The sequence below is a fragment of the Nyctereutes procyonoides genome, unplaced genomic scaffold, assembly GCF_905146905.1.
Source record: "Nyctereutes procyonoides isolate TBG_1078 unplaced genomic scaffold, NYPRO_anot_genome, whole genome shotgun sequence".
Lineage (NCBI taxonomy): Eukaryota > Metazoa > Chordata > Mammalia > Carnivora > Canidae > Nyctereutes > Nyctereutes procyonoides.
In genome coordinates this window covers 11,512,931-11,533,754 of record NW_026575024.1, presented here as the reverse complement: position 1 = coordinate 11,533,754, position 20,824 = coordinate 11,512,931, and the positions used below count along the sequence as shown (strand labels likewise).

Genomic DNA, 20,824 nt, shown 5'->3' with positions numbered 1-20,824 from the left:
TACTGTTTTTTTTTTTTTAATTTTTATTTATTTATGATAGTCACAGAGAGAGAAAGAGAGGCAGAGACACGGGCAGAGGGAGAAACAGGCTCCATGCACCGGGAGCCCGACGTGGGATTCGATCCCGGGTCTCCAGGATCGCGCCCTGGGCCAAAGGCAGGCGCCAAACCGCTGCGCCACCCAGAGATCCCTGTTTTTTGTATCTACTTGATGTTTTTTTTCTTTTAAAGAATGTATATGTGTTAAACATAAAATATATACCATTTTAACCATTTTACAGTGTACGATTCAGTGGCATTTAGTACACTTACAATGTTGTGCAACCACCACCACTATCTAGTTCCAGAATGTTCTCATCACCCTAAAGGGAAACCCAGTACCCATTAAAAGCAGTCACTCCCCATTTCCCCCACCCCCAGTCTCTAGTAAACACTATTTTGCTTTCTATCCCTAGGAATTTGCCTACTCAGAATATTTCAGGCAAATAGAATCATACAATATGTGGCCTTTTATATCTGTTTTCTTTCAGTTAGCATTGTATCTTCAAGGTTGATAGCATGTGTTAGAAGTGCGTTCATTGTTATGGGTGAATAATAATCTCTTGTGTAGATATACCACATTATGTTTATCCATTCATCAATTGATGGATGTTTGGGTTATTACTACATTTTGGCTGTTGTGAATAGTGCTGCTGTCGACATTTGTTTTTTGTTTTTTTTTAATTTTTTTTATTTATTTATGATAGTCACACACAGAGAGAGAGAGAGGCAGAGACACAGGCAGAGGGAGAAGCAGGCTCCATGCACTGGGAGCCCGACATGGGATTCAATCCCGGGTCTCCAGGATCGCGCCCTGGGCCAAAGGCAGGCGCCAAACCGCTGCGCCACCCAGGGATCCCTACTGTCGACATTTGTGTACAGGTTTTTGTGTAGACATATATTTATTTCTCTTGGATACATACTCAGGAGTGGAGCTGCTGGGTTAAATGGTTATTCTATGTATAGCTTTCTCAGGAATTTCCAAACTCTCTGTACCATGTTCTATTTCCACAAGCAGTGGCCTAGTGTTCCAGGATCTCCACTTCCTTGCCAATCCTTGTTATTTTTTACTTTTTAAAAAAAATTTTTAGATTTTTTTATTTATTTAATCATGGGAAACAGACAGAGAGAGAGAGAGAGAGAGGCAGGCTCCATACAGTGAGCCTGACGTGGGACTCCATCCTGGGTCTTCAGGATCACACCCTGGGCTGAAGGCAGCGCTATACCACTGAGCCACCCAGGCTGCCCCTAGCCCTTGTTATTTTTTATTGTGTTTTGTTTTGTTTTTTAATGATGGCCATCTTAGTTAGTGTAAAGTTGTAGCTCATGGTCTTGATTTGCATTTTTCTAATGACCAGTGACATTGAGCATCTTTTCATGTGCTTATTGGCCATTTGTATCTTCAAAGAGATGTCTATTCTGGTTCTTGGCCCATTTCTTAAATTGTATTGTTTGTCTTTTTGTTGTTGAGTTGTAAGAGTTCTTTATGTATTCTGGTTACTAGACTCTTATCAGATAAATGATTTACAAATATTCTCATCCATTCTGTGGGTCTTTTCAGACTTCATTCTTTTAAGTGGCTGAGGACCATTACCTGGCATTCATGAACCTCATATTTAGTTATCTCTGTTAGAGATAGGTTTTTCCCCTTTGCTTTTTTTTTATTATTATTATTTTTTATTTTTTATTTTTTTTAGAGAGAGACAGAGGGGAAGTGCAGAAGGAGAGGGAGAGAGATGCTGGGCTTGATCTCATGACCCTGAGAGTTGAGGGTCCTACTAAGCCACCAAGGCACCCTTCCCCTTTGCTCTTAAAGGTACAAATTGATGTTTGATTTATTACAATAAGCTTTTTTTATTTTATTTTTTTTAAGATTTTATTTATTCATGAGAGACAGAGACAGAGACACAGGGAGAGGGAGAAGCAGGCTCCATGCAGGGAGCCCGACATGGGACTTGATTCCGGGTCTCTAGGATCATGTCCCGGGCTGAAGGCGGCGCTAAACCGCTAAGCCACCAGGGCTGCCCACAATAAGCTTTTTAAATTAATTTTTTCATCTAGCATGGTGCAAAAAAAGAACAGAAACTGAATGAACTCCCTAGATCTATATTCGGTCTACTTATGTGCCTGCCTTTTTAGACAATAGGACTGCTTACTGGTCACATGTTGTGCTTATGCCTTAGAACATTTTTTTCTTGCTCTTACTATTTAATGTAGGATTTTTCTAACTAAGTTAAATATTTATAATAAAATAACACCACAGATTGATAGCTTAAAGCACAGAATGAAAGGAGGACAAAATTTCTCTATGTACAACTGTTTCCTTTTTCTAGCCACCTGGTGGTTTTTGGTGGGCCTAAAGATAATCTAGTTTGTCAGTGCAGGCTCTGAGGGTGGCCACTTAACCGCCCTGCAGATTGTTTAAACGTTTCCTTTTATAAAAAAAGCAACAATTATTTTTAGTGCTGTTAAGATAATACTGTGATTAATGAGATGGTATACCACCTAGGTGCATAATAAAAGAAGGAGACATGCACACTTGGAATTGAACCATGAAATTACATTTAGGAATTATTTATGTGAAAGTATGCTTTTGGGTGGGGGCTGTCCAGAAATACTTCTTTCAAACAGGGTTTTGTTTTGTTTTAAGATTTTTTATTTACTTATTTGAGACAGAAAGAGAGAGCAGTTAGTGAGAGAGAACACGAGTTGGTGGGGAGGGGCAAAGGGAGAGGGAGAAGCAGACTCCCCATTGAACAGGGAGCCCAGTGCAGGGCTCAATCCTAGGACCCCAAGATCATGACCCAAGCCAAAGGCATATGCTTAACTGACCGAGCCACCCAGGCTCCCCTCTTTCAAACAGTTTCACATCCTTTTGTTTCCTTTCTTTCATGACAACACCTCCGTGAGAAAAGTCAGACATTATTCTTATTTTGGTGACTGAGGAACAAAGGCAATTGAGTGGGAGGTGGTGGGTGCCTCTGGTTAAGAGCACAGGATTGGCATTGGGCTCAATCCTGCAGTACCTATGAATGACATGACCTCTTGAAGCCTCTGTTTTTATATCTATAATCAAAGGAGATTATGATAATAATAGTTAAGAGGGGTGTTGGAGGCCAAATGAGACAGTGTTTGGGAAGTGCTCAGTGTAGCGCCTGGCTCATGCGGAGCCCTCAACCAGTGGGAGCCCTGGTCCCCCAGCCAAGAAGCAGGCACCCCATCTTTTGCTCTCGCTGTTCTCATCATCAGCTCAAAGTACGTACTTTGTCCTCTTTATACAACATTCTCACTTCCTTCTGTATTCAAAGAGAACCAACCACATGGTAGCAAGATACTTTGTGTCAACATGTTATGTTGCAGTTATTTTTACATAAAAGTGATTGATTTCATTGACTTCCTTCTCACCATTCAAGTTTTCTAGTTGATTACTTCAAAAAAGTTGAAGACCATTTCTTAGAATCAGAGAGATTTGAAGAAATGATTGTAGAAGGCTTAACAGGCTAGAAAAACTGAAGATATCTGTTGCTCTTTCAGTGACCACTGGAAAACAAAGTAGTCCAGGCATATGAAGAAATATGGAGACAATGCTATAAACACTGTGAATCTGTTTCCAGGTTAAGAAATAAGAGATTGAAAATACAACTGCAGTTTGTGTCACTGTCCCTTGTACATTTTCCTGGCAGCACCCCCCAGAAGTAACCATGGCTTTGAACTTAAAACTGTGCTGTTTTAACAATGTCTTATTTTTTCCCCGCAGCTATCTGCATCATATTGGTGCATTTACTGATCCGATACAGATTACATTTCTTGCCAGAGAGCGTTGCTGTTGTTTCTTTAGGTAAGTGCTTATCAGTGATCCTATAAGAAAACCAGTAACAATACCATTTTTTGAGTGCCTCCCTAATGCCAGGAACCACATGAGATATGATATATTCCTGATTTCATTTAAATCCTCACTGCCATCTGTCATGAGGGTATTGTGATCCTATTTTACAGATGAGGACACTATAGCTCAGAGAGGGGTGATGATCTCCTAAAAGTCACATAGACCCCCCTCCCCCCATATTACTCAAAGGCCTTTCTGTTTCTAGAACTACCTTTGGGGCACATTGACTGTGTTACTAGGCTGTGCAGACCTGCAACTCAACTAAGGCAAGCAATTGATGCTTAATTCATAGGGTCATTGAATTTTACAACCTGAAGGGACTCTCACTTTATGGTTTAGGAAGGAGAAGTGGCTCACTTCCATGTCAGTCAGATCTAAAGTCTTCTGGAGCATTCCATTCTACCTCACTTACATTTCTCTCTTGTTTCCTGCAGCAATTAATTGTTAAGATAATTAGCCTCTGTATGTCAACTGTCCTTCAATAATAAATATTAAAAGAAAAAAGATAATTAGCCTCTAGAGGCTAATTTAGTATCTACTGATACTAAATCGGTATCATAATAGATACAAGCTTACATGAAAGTTAATTGAAATGGTTAATGAAAGTGCAGGGACCTTAATTTTCAGTAAGTATTAAAATCAAGATGAAAATGTGGGTGGGGGTACTTAAGGCATAGTATATAAGTTTTCAGTAAGGTCAGCTAAGACATTCATCAGTTTGTGATATTGTAGTTACTCTTACTAGTTTCCACTTGCCTACTAATGATATTTAATTTTTCCTTATCTCCACTGATGCTCTACTTAATTTTCTTTGCCTTGTGAGTCTTATTTAGCATATTTAGTAATAATTTTACAGTACAGCGATGGTTTAGGTTAGCTTTGGAGATGGAACATTCAGACTTTGATTCACCTTCTTTTGTCACCATCTGCATTCCTACTACCCTGGTTCAGCTCCTCCTGTGTTTCCCCTGGGCCTCATGTTTCTACTAAGTGCCAGGTTCTTGCCCATGATCTTTTTTGCATTGCCCCCTCACGTAAGCCTCATAACTCCCTAGTGATGCCATATCTTAAGGAAGAGACACCACTGGGTGGTACTGATCTTCAGTAAATAATTGAAAAACAATTTTACTCAAATTCCTGTTCTCTATTTAGCAGGCTCTTGAGCTGCACATCCTGGCAGATTCGAACAACCTTCACTAACAAGATAGTTTTCGAGCTCTAAGAATGGGATGATCATTTATTAACATCCCTTTCCTGCTATCAGGAACATTGAATATAACCTATACAACTAATAACCTATTCAGGGACATTCAGTAAAGACTTAAAACATGACTCCAAGGAGTGTACAGTTTTGTGGTCAGTTTTCATAGTTTCTCAGAATAAGAACTATAGTTGGTATGCATTTAGGTACTATGCACATGGAAATGATGGTTCTTATAATTTGGTTTGGAATGTCATGTTCTTCACTCTTTGAATGTTTGGGTAAGTGCAGGTCAGCGAACACCAATGCTTGTATTAGGAGTTACAGCAGACATTGTTGGTTGCCTACCCAAGAGCCATGTCACCCTTCCTTAAAAATAGAACTCTAATTTTGATCAGGTATCTTGCCACAGTGCACTGAAGAAAGATAGGCCCATCCAGGTCAAGACTGGTCTTTATGCCATCATGATAATTCCATTCCCCTTTACCATTGATGGGTTGTACAGGGTGAAGGCAGCAAGGCAGTGGGAAACCCTGTTCTGGCCTGTGAGACCATACCTCTGATGCTGTCATGTGAGGATATAATGCCTGGAGCACTGGTAGATGTCTTGTAATCACTGGCTCAAAGACAAAATCCAGAATCCTAAGGATTGCCAAGGGGACAGATGGGAAACCTGGATTCTTGACTGCAGTGTTGTTTTATTGAATTGATAGTTCTAGAGCTGCCTGTTATATGAAATAACAAACATCTGTGGCTTAAGCCATTTTTATGTGGGTGTCCTTTTACTTGCAGCTAAAAGCATCTTAACTGATACAGGACTCTTCCTATTTAAGGGACAATATTAATTGAAATTGATTCAAAGAAAACAAATTGGTGGGGGTGGAGTTGCATACGCAGTGGCCCATGGAACAGAAAACCTACAGGTAGCACTAGCTTCAGACTTAGCCAGATCAAGTCTCTTGGACTGTTTTTCTTCATTTTTCAACAGTGCTTCCTTCCCTTTGTTTTGGCTTCACTCTCAGGCAGGCTCTCTCCTGAACCCTAGCTTCAGGCCTGCTCTCCTTACCATAGCAATCACAGTGGGAAAAGTAGCCTCTTCTTCTCCCTCTTTCCACCAGAAGTTGTAGGATGAACTCTGACCTCATAGCCTCCCTAGCCTGGACAGGATGGAATGGTGTTGGGGATTGGCCAAGGCTCTCTATCCACAGGGTTTCTTTCTTCACTGATAGAGCAGAAATAACGTGGCATGTACAGCTAGGTCATGGGAAAGTTGATGGAAAGTAAGTCTTGCTTTCAAAACTTCCGGTAGCTAACTCAGGTGATTAGAACGCTGAGAACGGTTCCAGGGAGAGTGCTGGGGTCCAGAAAGTATTTTTTATTATGTTAGAGGACATTTGGTTAGAACTTAGAAATGCTGACAAAGCTATCAAAATAGTTCTGTATTTCATAAAGCCATGTGAATTGAAGGAAAACTTTTTTTCTCATTAGAGCAAAGTGTAATAAAATATTGAGATATCCCCCATTTCAATAATTTCCAAGTTTTGTGCCAAAAAGAATCTAGATGAAGCTGCCAGAGAAAAAGGTTTTCTTTCTTTCAGGGATAAACTCTCCCAGCCTACCTCTTCTAACCCAGAGTTGCTTTTCAGTTTACAGTCATGTAGAGACATGATTAGCCTTTGATGTTAAACATTCAGAGTTCCTGGGGCACCTGGATGGGTAAGTGGTTGAGCGTCTACCTTTGGCTCAGGTTGTGATCCTGGGGTCCTAGGGTCCTGGGATCAAGTCCCAAATCAGGTTCCCCACAGGAACCTGCTTCTCCCTCTGCCTAAGTCTCTGCCTCTCTCTCTCTGTGTCTCTCATGAATAAATAAATAAAATCTTAAAAAAAAAAAAGTTGGTATAGAAAAGGACTGTCTGCCTTTAAAAGCACATTTTCCCCTTCTATTTTATTGTGTTTTCAGATGAATCTCCAGACTTTTCTCATTTTTTTTTTAAAGATTTTATTTATTTCAGAGAGAAGAGAACATGAGCATGGTGTGGGGCAGAGACAGAAGCAGACCCCCTGCTGAGCATGGATTTCTCCACCCCCCCCCCCAACATGATCAGGACCCTAGCCTCATGACCTGAGCCAAAGGCAGACAGTTAACTGACTGAGCCATCCAGGCATCCCAACTTTTCTCATTCTTTATAAAAAAGTATCAACATGAAATTTTAAAGATATTTCCTTGACCCTTCTTCAAAGCTTTTGGATACTTTCTATACCTAGGGAATTCTGTAGCTTAGGCCTTTAAACCCCCCCCCCCTTTTTTTTTTTTTTGCACAAAGAACTATACAGAAAAAGAAAAATCCTTTTCATTGATAACTTCAGCTATTTTTATTATTAGGCTTTGTTCTCTTCCAAACCATTTGTAGGCATATATGTGGAGATTAGATGACCTTACTTGGTTTGAGTTTTTATCATTTTTGTGTTCTTTCCTTTTTACCACCCTTTCCATATTAAGATATGTGAACATACTAAGTTCACATATTTACTTTTATTGGTGCTGATTGGCTATTTTGGGCTGAATTTATAAGGAATAAAAATGAAATAATTGTACTGCTTACTATCTGCTACTGCTTACAATCTTTCCAGTAGCAAAACAGGAGATTCCCACCCCCTCCCCCCCAACATATTTTTAGAGGAAAAGTCAGAAGGGGTCAGATACGGACTGAAAATTTGCCCCATCCAAATGCCAATACGCTGATAATTAGGAAACCCAGATTTGATGGAATCATTGACTAGGAAACACCGAAGTGCTCCCTTGTCATCACCTTCTTAACTGTGTGCCTTTAGTTTTATTAACTCCTTCTTGTTTTAATAACTAAAAGATTTTAGATTTCTTTATTGAGTGCTCCTTTAATTGAGTAGAAAGGAATGAAAAATCACTCAGTCCCTGAGTTATTGACTAAAAGTAATTCAGGAAAAAGCAGATGTAGTAATGATATTCTAATTGTACTTAAGTTCTTAAAAAAAAAGTTTTTTTTTAAGACAAAGGGAGAATCCTAGCTGTAACAGTTTCTGTTCCTTTTTAGACTATTAAAGTTTAACCAGTGCTGACGTAGCTTACAGCGGCTCACAGGGAACTCTCACTGAATCTGCAGTGCCATGATTTTCATTAGAGAAGAAACAGGCATTCATTTGCTGGTGTTAGAGTAGTGGTCTTAGAGGCAGAGGCCAAAATTGGTTGTCAAATTGACAAAATGGTCACATTAAGCTCAGGATTTTCAGGGCTGTTGTATTCCAAGGAAGAGTGCTAGCACAGACTTTTATTAGTTCCTGGATGTATGGGTCAGAAGTGATGAGGTCCTCTTGGAACTCCTGTTGTTCTTTTACTGCTGTGAACTAAATGTGTGCTCGGTCTGGAATAACTCCCTTTTTTTTCCTGGAGTCTTGTTTGGACTTTCCTAGTTTTATGGTCTCCTTCTCTTAGTGGAGCATTTTATCATCCGTATGTTGTATTTTATACTTCAATCTTCCAGTTACGCCAGAGTAGGGAGATAAGCTCAAATTTAGAATAAGAAAGATTGTTAAATAATTGTATTCTGAAAGTTGCTATATTTGGCTGATTTCTTGAATTTCCTCCTTCACCACCTAAATGTTCTCCTTTTTGGTGGAAAAAGGAATAATGTTCCTCTGAAAATGTGAGCTACTTTAAAAACAAAACATATAAAACACGCTTTCCCCAGAAAACAAACAGCCCTGAAGTATGGATTCTAATCCTAACTGGTAGGACTTCTTTTAGAGTATCTTTGAATAGAATAGGTGGCAAAATCAAGGATTGGATTTTCAAAATTACCTTATGATAATATAACTTGGTTCTGTAATTACAGCTGACAAAATGTGCTAAAAACATTTTCAAAAAATCATTTGGCTAAAAGAGTGCAATATAAGTAACTATATTTCTTTTGCCTCATATAGTAGCAGACCTGTCTCCTCATGATGATCAGGGTCAATTATCCCTGCCAATATGGTTGCCTGTTTCTAGGCATGCTGGTCTATTGGCTCAAGGAGCCCAAAGGGACCAGGCAGCTGCCGTTGTAACTCTTACAATGTGAACCCTGGTGGAAATGTTACCTTCTGGGAGCCAGGACCTTTCAACCCCCTGAGCCTAAAGTTTCAGGCTAAGGAAGCAGAAATTCCCCAAGTAGGACTCTCCATTCCCAAGTGAGTCCCTGAGAGTGATGTTGAGTGGGGCCACTCCTACTTTACCCACTGTGTGCTATACCCATGCTTATCCTTGGGGATATACCACCCTAAAATGGCCCTTGGTTTGAGGAGTAAATTGCAGTCTGGGGGAGAGCTCCGTTCTTCACAGGATGTCATCTCCAAGCTGGTGCCTCAGCTTCTTTAAGAGACCCTGTTACAGGGGATCCCTGGGTGGCTCAGCGGTTTAGTGCCTGCCTTCAGTTCAGGGCGTGATCCTGGAGTCTCAGGATCGAGTCCCACATCGGGCTCTCTGCATGGAGCCTGCTTCTCCCTTTGCCAGTGTCTGTGTGTGTGGTGTGTGTGTGTGTCTGTGTCTCTCATGAATAAATAAATAAAAATAAAAAAAAAAAACCTGGTTACAGCTCTGGCTGGCTGGCAGCTTCTGGATGGGGTGTTACATGGTATATGACCATTATGGAGTCCATGGTCACATGCCTACTGCTGCATCTTTTTTCCCATAAAGTGAATCTCTTGGTTTACCCATTGTTATGCAGTATCCCACTTCGGTGGCTTGGACATTTGTGGGCCATTGGACAATGGCACTAGCCAAAGGACATCCAGCCAGCATGCATCCAGTCTCAGTCAGTATGAACTACCACCCCTTCCAGGGTGGAAGGGGTCTGAGGTAATCGAGCTGCCATCATGTAGCTAGCTGGTCTTCACAAAGGATGGAACCACATCAGGGGATAGGTGCTGGTCTATGTGGCTGTCCAGCCATCCATCCAACAATGGTAGTAGCTGGAGCAGCCATAGTGAGGAGGAGTTCGTGCTGTTGAGCCCCTGCACAGCTCCCATTGTAGTGTCTGTGATCATGAACCCACTGAAGTGACTGAGGTGAGAGGCTGGCTGAATCCTCCATGAACCAAGCTTGAGTGCTTTTTCCTCTGTCATGGTCATGAAGAACTCCCATCAAGAAGTAAGCACTGAGGGAGAGATGTTGACGTAACAGCTGTAGAGGACACAGAGGCCTGTGGTGCCTGTTCACGCACCTGTGCTCGTGCCCTGTAGACCGGCACAAGCCTCAGTGTGTAATGTTACACTTTCATCTTTCAACACATTGCTGCTCAGCCCACCCAGCCCCCAAACTGAGTAGTTATGGCAACCTACTTCTAAAGGACAGTTCTGAGCACATGAGCATCTGATGTCCCATGTCTAGATACTCTGTCTGTACCAGGGCCCCATAGCATGCCAGGAGCATTTTGCGTTTTCTCCTCAGGTGGTTTTCAAATTGCTGCAAATGGCAGGACCTTGCTTCAGAACCCTAGGGAACTATGCTGAGCAGCCCTCCTATTGCGACTTGCCTGAGATGTCACACACCATACCTTTCTACCATAGATCATTCTAGTACCATACCATAGATGGTATGGCAAAAGCAGCGGAGCTGCTTGAACTGCAGCTGGACCTGCTGCAGGGCCTCTCTTCTGCCCCCCCCCCCAAAAAAAACTATCAGCTTCCCACAAACCAGTAAATGATTGAAGTAGTTTTCTCCAAACCTGGAGGAGGCCTAACCAGGCATTGCACTGCTTTCTTAGTTGTGGGAGATGGAAGGTGTAAATCTTGTCCTTTACTTGGAGACAACGTCCTGTCATGCTCCAGACCACTTGACCCCTAACAGCTTGCCAGATGGGCAGGCCCCTGAAACTTTTTATCCTCTGAAGCCTATGTGTCTTACCAAGACATCTACTTGCCACTTCTTGCTTATTGTATCAGGTTAATGTGATGTCCACAGTCTATTGGATCAGCATGTTGTCCTGGGGTACATATGGTCTGGGTCCTTTGGGACTAGGTTATGACAAAGCAGGAGTTAACATAAGGCACTCGACTTATCTGGGGCTCGTCTGTAATCTTGAAATAGCCTGCAGAACTCTGTATTCCAGCAGGGAGGTTGGGGCACTTCTGCCACCAGACGGTCTCCAAGAATCTGGGGGCTGAAGGTGCTTGTGTGCATCTCCCCTGGATAACTCCCCCAGGTCTCAAAGTCCCACTTCTTCCTTAGCAGGCCTGGCAGAAGAAGGCATGGATGTTCCTTCTCGAGTGCAGCTTTCTTGGGAGATCTGCCACTCCTGCACTTAAGTCCCAGGCCTGATCTTTAGCTCTAGAAGCCCTCCAGCTGCAAGAGATGAGGGTCTGCTTACATGTTGCCAGGGAAGACCTCTGATGCTCACCCTTTGCTTTTAAGTTGTGATTGTCTAAGCCTATCATTTTCTCTCTTCAAAAGATCAGTGGCCTTCCGCAGCCACCACACAACTCCACTGCTCTTATGTTCCCCACACCTCTCCAACACCACAGGCACTGCCTGAGCCACTGCTTCCCACCCAGTGTCTGACCCAGTCCACCACAAGGGAGCCCTAGCAGTGGTACTGCTGCCCCCAGGAGTAACCATCGGGATTGACCACCGTGCTGGGGTCCTCATGGCCAGCTGGCTGCAGAGCTATCCAACTCCAGAGTACAGCACCTTTCAAATTTGCCTCCTAGAGCCACTCCGCTCCTGAAACCAGTTGTCTTAAGTTGGCTGCCTGAAAGCAGAGTCTGAGATGGGGCTGGGGACATGTAATTTATGGAGGGGTGCTCGAACAAATCTGCAAGAAAGGAAGTAAACCAGACTTCAGGAGGAGAAAGAGCCAAACACCAGGCCGGATCTCAGCTTCAGTCTGGCCTTAGCCTCACAGGAAGGCCCAGGGACTAGAACCCACACCATGGTTGTCCCTCTTTAAAGAGAGGGAGTTGGACTCCCGCCACCCTGTCAGTCATTGTCTATGAATTGGTGTGGGGTGGGTGTAACCTCCTGAGAAGGTGCCTCTTGGCAGCTGAGGGCACTTTTCCAGAGTAGGGGACAGCTGCGAGCACTTAGCAGCCAGCATTCTCAGCGGCTTCCACAAATGGGCCCAGTGGAAGGAGAATTAAAAATGCCTGTACCCTTGACCCAGCAATCCCTCTTTCAGGGGTTTGTGCTGTGAATGCCTCAACCCATGGGGAATCATGTATTTACTCAGATAGCAAAATCCTGAGAAAAAGCCCAGGGACTCAAGTTTTCACAGAATATTCTTTTGTAGCTTTTAAATTTTGTATCACGTACATCTGTTACATAATTAAATAAAGATGTAATAATTCATTCTTAATTCTGGACCTGCTATTTACTAGATAAGTGGTGCTGGGCCTTAGCCTTAGTTTCCTTATCTATAAAATGCAGGTGACAGTGCCTTCACTTCCTGGAATTGCAGATACTGAGCAGGGTAATGCATAGAATTCACTTAGTATAATGCCGACCTGCTAAGTAATCAATGACTATTAGCTGCTGCTCTTAATATTATCTATATTATTATGGTTTATTGCCTTGCAGGGTAGTTGTGAGGATGAACTAAAATAATGTGTATCTTATACATCAGCACAGTGTCTGGATGTAAAGTGTGTGTGTGTGTCTCTTTTTAACATAGGGCAAATAAATATATATATGTACATATATATCTACTCTTCAAGGGAATTAAGATCATGTTCTACATTCTGTTTTGCAACCTGATTATCATCCTTAAGATATCTTAAGCATTTTTCCTGTAACATTATTAGGAACATTGCACAGTGATGGTGGTAGGGCAGAGCACCCTGGGAGAGAGGTGAGGGTTCATAGGCTATAACAGCTATGCAGACAGGCTGGGGCAGTATAGTCTGCCTCTGTCTTAGCATCATGAAGTGTTAGGATGTCCAGTGTCCCTAGCTGACCCTGAGCCATCACACAGATTACTTCAACTCTCTGAGCCTTCCTACCTGAAACATTCTCTTGAGGATTAGAAATAATTTAAAGTGTCAAATCCTAGGAGAAGGGGCTCAACAAATAATTATGAATTGTTCCCAATGTTTTGAGTTAATACAATGATGTCCATAATGAGGTGTGTGCATCAGGATCTATTGGGGGCAGAAGAAAATGTAAGAACTTGAGTTTCTGTTTTATTTTTTTATTTTATTTTTTTAAAAGATTTTATTTATTCATGAGAGACACAGAGAGAGAGAGAGGCAGAGACATAGGCAGAGGGAGAAGCAGGCTCCCCATTGGTAGCCTGATGCAGGACTTGATCCCACAACCCCAGACCACGACCTGAGCCAAAGGCAGATGCTCAACCACTGAGCCACCCAGACGTCCCTTGAGTTTCTCTTTAATTTCACTCTTTTACAAACTCTGTTTTGTGTGTACACTTTCAAATATATTAATATAGTAGCAGTGCTTTTTAATAAGAGATAAAAATTTATAACTTGAGATTATATATGCTTACATTCTTTTTACTGGTAAGAATATACAAAATTGTAACTAGGGCATTATTTCCATCTGGTAGCTAGTCGTGTGGTAGGAATTCCTCCTGGAGAGTAGATTGATTTGACCTAACTTGGAACCTCAGTCTCAAAAGGGGAAGCTGCTAATCTCAGGCTGCATGATATTTTAGTCCTAAGACATCTAGAAAGGATTGCTCAGGAAATAGTAGTAACAGTAGTAGTGATAATATCACATTGTATTTTACAAAGCTTTCTAGTGCCTCATAAATAATAATATAGAAGCAAGCTTAGGCAATAGAATGATAGTGATTATAATAGATAGATATAATAGATAACTATGAATAATGATTTTCATGGGACGCCTGGGTGGCTCAGTGGTTGAGCATCTACCTTTGGCTCAGGGCGTGATCCCAGAGTCCTAGGATCCAGTCCCGCATCAGGCTCCCCAAGGGGAGCCTGCTTCTCCCTCTGCCTATGTCTCTGACTCTATGTCTCCTGAATAAATAAATAAATCTTTTAAAAAGAATAATGATTTTCGAATGCAGCTGTTTCATATGTAATTACAAAGCACTAACCATGGTGTTATACATTTACAAGGGAAAGAGAAAGTTGAAGTTGTAGTAGAGCAGAAAAACACTAGCTTTGAAAATGAAATCTGAAACCGTGAAAAGAGGTTCAGCTTCTCTAGTAATCAGGAATGATTACTGAATGCAGATTAACTGCCAATGCAAAGTGAAACAATGTAACAACTTCTTGCCCATCCCGTGGGGCAGAAATGTTTAGTCTGATGACTGTCCAGGGTTGGTGAGAATGTGGGAATGCTCTGGAGCAGCAGTGTAAATTGGTGCAACCACTTTGGAGGACAATTTGGCAACATTCTCAAGAGATAAAAATGTTCATGCCTTTCACTGTCTCTGGATCTGCCCTCTGGAAACACTTACACAAAGCAGCCTGAACCATTGTGTTCGTTGCAGGACCACTGTTAACAGCAAACAGTTGGAGACAGCTATTATTTGCTGAATGGTTAAAAAAAAATTGTGACTTTAAAAAAAATTAAAGTATAATTCACATACTGTAAACTTCACAGTTTTAAGGCATACAATTCAGTGTCTTTCAGTATATTCACTGAATATAGTAGAATGACAGGATTGTGCAACCATCACCACTATCTAATTACAGAACATTTTCATCACTGCAAAAGGAAACCCTCTACCTATTAGCAGTCATTCCCCATTCTCTCCTTTCCCCTTCCCTTGGCAACCACCAACCTCCTTCCTGCCTCTGTAGACTTGCCTATTCCACACATTTTGTATACATGGAATCATATAATCTGTGGCCTTTTTTTAAATAACAGATTTATTGAGATATAATTCACATATGATACAGGTTACCCATTTTAAGTGTACCGTTCAGTGGGTTTTAGTATATTCACAGAGTTGTACAGCTATCACAACAATTGATTTTAGAAAATTTTCATCTTCCCCAAAAGAAACCCCTTTCCCTTTAGCTATGAGCCCCAAACCATCCTCCCCAGTCCAAAGCAATCATTTCTGTCTCTATAGATTTGCCTATACTGCATGTTTTGTACAAATGGATCACAAAATATGTGTCTTTTGTGCCTGGCCCCTATTACATAGCATGTTTTCTTTCTTTTTTTTTTTTTTTTAAACATTTTATTTATTCATGAGAGAATCACAGAGAAAGGCAGAGACACAGGCAGAGAGAGAAGCAGGCTCCATGCAGGAAGTCTGACGTGGGACTCGATCCTGGGACCCCAGGATCATGCTCTGGGCCAAAGGGAGGCACTCAACCACTGAGCCACCCAGGGATCCCTACTTAGCATGTTTCCAAGACTCATCCACGTTGTAGCATAGATCAGTGCCCCATTTTTTTAAATTGCCAGATAATATTCCATTGTGTGAATATACATTTTGTTTCTCTATTCATCAGTTGATGAACATTTGCGTTGCTTCCACCTTTGGATTACTGTGAATAACGGTGCTAATGAACATCCGTGTACAAGTTCCTATAAAAGCATATGTTTTCTGGGCTCTTGGGTGGAGTTGCAGGTCATATGGTAACTCTCACTTTTTCAGGAATTGCCAAACTGTTTTGTCACAGCAACCACTGTGACATTTTACATTCCTACCAGCAATATCTGAATGAAAGCTCCTGCTTCCCTGAACCCTTGCCAGTGCTTGCTTTCCTGTCTTTTTATTCTAGGAGTGTGAAGAGCTCATTGTGGTTTTGATTAGCATTACCCTAACAATGTTAAGCGTCTTTTCATGTGCTTGTTGGCCATTTGTATGTCTTCTTTGGAGAAATATCTGTTAAACGTGTGGCATTTTTATGCTATGAGGCAGAGCTGTTCAAAGGAATGAGGCCGATCTATATGTAATAATCCGTGAGTGCATCTCCCAGGATTTAACACTGAGCAAAATAGCAAATAGTAGAATGACACATTACATACTGTAAATTTTATATAAATACACACAGGTGTGCCATATGTACATAAACACAGTACTGTATGTTAAATATAAACATGTCAGAGGCTAGAGAATGATCTGATAGAATGTTTCCCAAACTCCTGGAGATGGTTGCTTACCTTGGGGCAGGAAGAGAAAGCACTAAGGTGGGAATGGGGGGTGGGATCTCATCAAAAGGGTCTTTTATTTACAACATTTTACAATGTATTCATGAGCTATTTGGTTAATAAACAATTGTATTAAAAAGTCCTTAAATATATACACAATTTGAAAAGGTAAGAAAAAAAGCAATTGGGAAGCTCTATCTGGAGAGTTTGGAATCAGTGCTTTCATGCCACCTGGCAAGTGAATAGACAACTTCTATTTCGAAAATAGATTCATTGACCCTCTTTACACCCCAGATCTATTTTGACTTGGTCTCTTTTTCAGAGTAATGTTATTATAGTTTTAACAATATGGAACAATTCAGATAGTATAGAGGTTTATAAAGTTAAACTTATCTCCTCTCCACCTGCAACCCCCTCCCCCACAGAAGTGAGTGATGTGCACTTCCTTTTCCTGATAAACTTCTCTGTTCTAGTATTGTCTCTTCCTCCCACCCCCATCAGACATAGTAACAAAGTGTGTTTCATCTTTCTGTTGTTCGTGGGGAAAAGCTCCTTCCTCTGGGCAGGAGGTGGGGGAGATGTCTTTGACTTTTAGGGTCTATGACAGTGGCCTTTAGACTTGCTTTGAATCAGCCCCTACCAGAGATTGTGATTTAATAGGTCCAGAGTGCTGCTCAGGTGTCTTTATTTTATAAAAAGTTCCCATGATGATTCTGATGAGTCAACAGGGTTAAAAATCATTTATCTAGTGAGTAACAGAGCCATCATAAATTGTACCCGTGATGCTTCTTTGAGAATTATTTTTGGTAGGTTCTTTATGAGAGAGTAATGAGCCTGTCAGCCTTAAGGAAACATGCCTGAACTTAGATGGTCTGTTTTGTTCCAGGAATTTCACAGAATTTTTACTTTAGGTTATTTTTAGCATTGGGGTTTTATCTCTAACTAAATACTCTGCCTAGAACTGCCATCTGAATCTAAGAAAGTGATCTCAGATTCTTGTTCAGAAATGATAAGAATAAGCAGTATAGAGGAAACTTGGCATGTGAGCTTTCTGTCATTTCACATTGAAAATGAGTGGGTGTACCAAAACTGACCAGTTAAATCTTCTGTGCCCAGCAGACTGTCCTTAGGGCTTGTTCAGTCAAGCTTTTTGTTCCCAAGCTGCATGCCCCCCCACTGCCATTGTTGACTTCATTATAGTATGTTTGTCTAAGATGTGACTCGGAACTTCACATTGATCTCCATTCTTACGTTTTCAGTTTGAAAACTTGGGGAAATCCATAAAAGCTATTTAAAGACGTAATAATCAGTTTTTCTAGGAAAATAAACCTGAGTAATCTTTCTCATATCATAAGTTATGTCAAACTTTATATTTTCTCTTATAGGTATTCTCATGGGAGCAGTTATAAAAATTATAGAGTTCAAAAAATTGGCAAATTGGAAGGTAGGTTTGCCTGTTGATTTTTTGTTTTTTGCCTGTTGATTTTTGAACATACTTAAAATTTTTATTGATTATCCTTAATTTTAGTAACACTGATGGTTAGTTATGATGGCTTATCATTACATGACCATCAGTAAACTTTATATTGTCCCACTAATTTTTTAACATTCCGTTGGATTAGGGTTGATATCTTTACATCTGACTTTTTTTTTTAAATTTTATTTATTCATGAGAGACACAGAGAGAGAGAGGCAGAGACATGGGCAGAGGGAGAAGCAGGCTCCATGCAGGGAGCCCGATGTGGGACTCCATCTCAGGACTCCAGGATCATGCCCTGAGCCGAAGGCAGATGCTCAACTGCTGAGCCACCCAGGCATCCCAACATCTGACTTTTTTAAAAAAGTTTGGGGATCCCTGGTTGGCTGGCTCGGTGGCTTAGCGCCTGCCTTTGGCCCAGGGTGTGATCCTGGAGCCCCGGGATCGAATCCCACATCAGGCTCCCGGCTTGGAGCCTGCTTCTTCCCTCCGCCCTGTGTCTCTGCCTCTCTCTCTTTGTATGTCTATCATGAATAAATAAATAAAATCTAAAAAAAAAAAAAAAAAAGAAAAAGAAAAAGCTTGAGTCTCACACTGCTTCAAGTTAATGTGGGAGCACCTGGTGTCATGTTTTGTTACTTAATTGCATTTGCATAATCTTAGACTCACCTGCTGCTGTCTGGGGAGGAAATCTTTAATTAGCATTAAATATCAATCAGTGGTTATTGTTGCCAGCTAACAATAAAACAGATTTGTTCAGCCCTGTAGAGCTTACAGAATGCTTTCTATACTGTAGCTCGTGTTGTCCTCATATCAACCATGTGAGGTAAATTGACCACATATTATCATCACTGTGTTTTCATGAATGAAGAAAGTGACCACAGAGAGTTTGAGACATGTCCAACATCAAAGAGCTAGAAAGTGGCTGAGTTGAGCCTTATGGCCAGACCCTCTGGCCCTGTGTATTCTGTATTCTCTCCACTATACCATGTTGTCCTCAGTGTGTGGGCATTCGTACCGGCGTGTTCACACAGAAGTCAGCATGTGAGTATCATCTTATGGTACAAGAACTAATTGAAACTCAAATTTCAACCTAAACTAGTGCATCCATGTTGAGTACAGAGCTTTAAAAAGTGTGTAGCAGGGAACCTGCTTCTCCCTTTCCCTCTGCCTGCTGCTCCCGCTGTTTGTGTTCTGTCTCTGTGTCAAATCTTAAAAAAAAAAAAAAAAATCAAAAACATATAACAAAATTGTGTGGAGGGAAATAAGGTTAATTTCAAAACATTAAAGAATATTTTGTAGCAAAAATTTATCACATCCAAACCCCTCCTATTTTGATTCAGCTCCTAGATGCTAGGATTAATTTATCTATGAAACTGTAGAGCATAAAATTTGCAAAACAAGCCACATAAACTGACCTAAAACACAATTTGAAACTGTTATAAATAATATTCAGGAAATATTGTATGTATTAAATGGATTCTTAAAATACACATTGAGCTCTTGCTATTATAGATCTCCCTCCAGCTGGGGAAGAGACTGAGCAGGCCCCACTGTACTTCAGTGGGGCCTGCCCAATCTCTGCCCTACTACAACTGGTTAATGTTAATCACCCTCACAGTGGCTAGTTTTAGGGCAGGGGACTGTAATCCTTTCTCTACTCCTACATACAGCCTGGTGTGTAGAGGGAACCTCCTAACACATTTTGTTTGACTTAAAATCAGTTGCTCAAAATTGGAACTGATTTTAAACAATTAGAAATTGTTTTATTTTAAAATATTGCCAATCTATATAAAATGCTGGAAATTTCACATAAAAACCTGAATTTCTAGCTTCCCTTGAAGAAGCAGAAACTCTTAACATCAGGCCCACATGCCGCTCTGCAGAGATCCAGCAGCTGCTCCCTGGGGAATGTTGTGTGGCCTGGGGAACCACTCAAGTTGGTGACCCCTGTTCTGAGTAGTGGGGACAGGGGGAAGGAGGGGAGATTGTCCTCCATTTTCAGTTTTATATGCTTCAATTTTGTTGAATTTATTTTTCAATGGATGTTAAATAATAGTATATTTAATAGCACAGGCAAGTAAACCAGAGTTGGGTGGTCAATGTAACAAAGTGCCCAAAGAGCCATCCAATCTGGGCTTGACCTCAGAGAAGGGGGAGGTTTCTAGGCCAGGACAGTTGGGCCAGGCTTCCTGGAGGAACAGGTGTTTGTGGAAAGCTGAAGCAGGAAGCAGGACACCTGTTTGGAAACTGAATGCTGCAGGAAGCAGGGGGGAGATAAGAAAAAACAAGGAGTTTGGTGTTCTCTCCATGCAGTTCTATTGCCAGACTGTCTGGGCCTGCCTTCCACCTGTATTGTCATACACTTAAATATTTATTTCTTGAAAGCAACTTGGTTTTTACATATATATTTATATATATTGTAGCAGTTTGTTGTAAAGGCTTTTGTTGTGGTGAAGTATATTTAACATAAAACATATCATTTTAGCTATTTTTAGGTATATGTTTCAGTAGCTGAATACATTCACAATGTTGTATAATCATCACATTATCTATTTCCAGAAGTGTTTTATCATCCCAGACAGAAAATCTACCTGGTAAAAAACTCCCTAGTCCCCCCCGCCCACAGTCTATTCTGCTTTCTTTTTTCTTTTCTTTTTTTTTTTTTTTTAGTATTTTCTGTTTTTTTAGGAACCCTCTATTCTACTTTCTATCTTTATGAATTTATGTACTATAGGTACCTTATGTACGTGGAATCATACAACATTTGTCCTTTTGTGTTTGGTTTATTTTACTTAAAGTGATGTTTTTAGGGTTCATTCATACTGTAGCATGTGTCAGAATTTCCTTCCTTTTTGCGGCTGAATAATACTCTTTTGTAGGTATACACCACACTTTGTTTATCCATTCATCTGTTGATGGGCTGCTGGGTTGTTCCTAGCTTTTGGCTATTGTGGATAATGCTCCTGTGAACACTGGTATACTATATACATTTATTTTAAAGGAGACACTATAGTACCAGGTTATAATACTGTGGGAAACCAGTATTGTTTTTATAAATAAATATGATAAAAGCAAAGTAATACAGATGCCTGCTGAAGCCTCTGAGGTCAAGCCTGCT

At 40.9% G+C, this 20,824-nt stretch overlaps 1 protein-coding gene across 3 annotated transcripts in view; it reads left to right on the top strand.

Annotated features, from left to right (window-relative positions):
• The window catches only part of SLC9A8 (solute carrier family 9 member A8), a 68,621-nt gene that overhangs the window by 5,520 nt on the left and 42,277 nt on the right, over positions 1–20,824 (top strand). For all 3 annotated transcript variants that reach the window (XM_055300518.1, XM_055300508.1, XM_055300501.1), the window contains 2 exons: positions 3,796–3,876; positions 17,612–17,670. In XM_055300518.1, the coding sequence (XP_055156493.1) occupies positions 3,796–3,876; positions 17,612–17,670 (140 nt within the window). The remainder of the gene's footprint in view (positions 1–3,795; positions 3,877–17,611; positions 17,671–20,824) is intronic.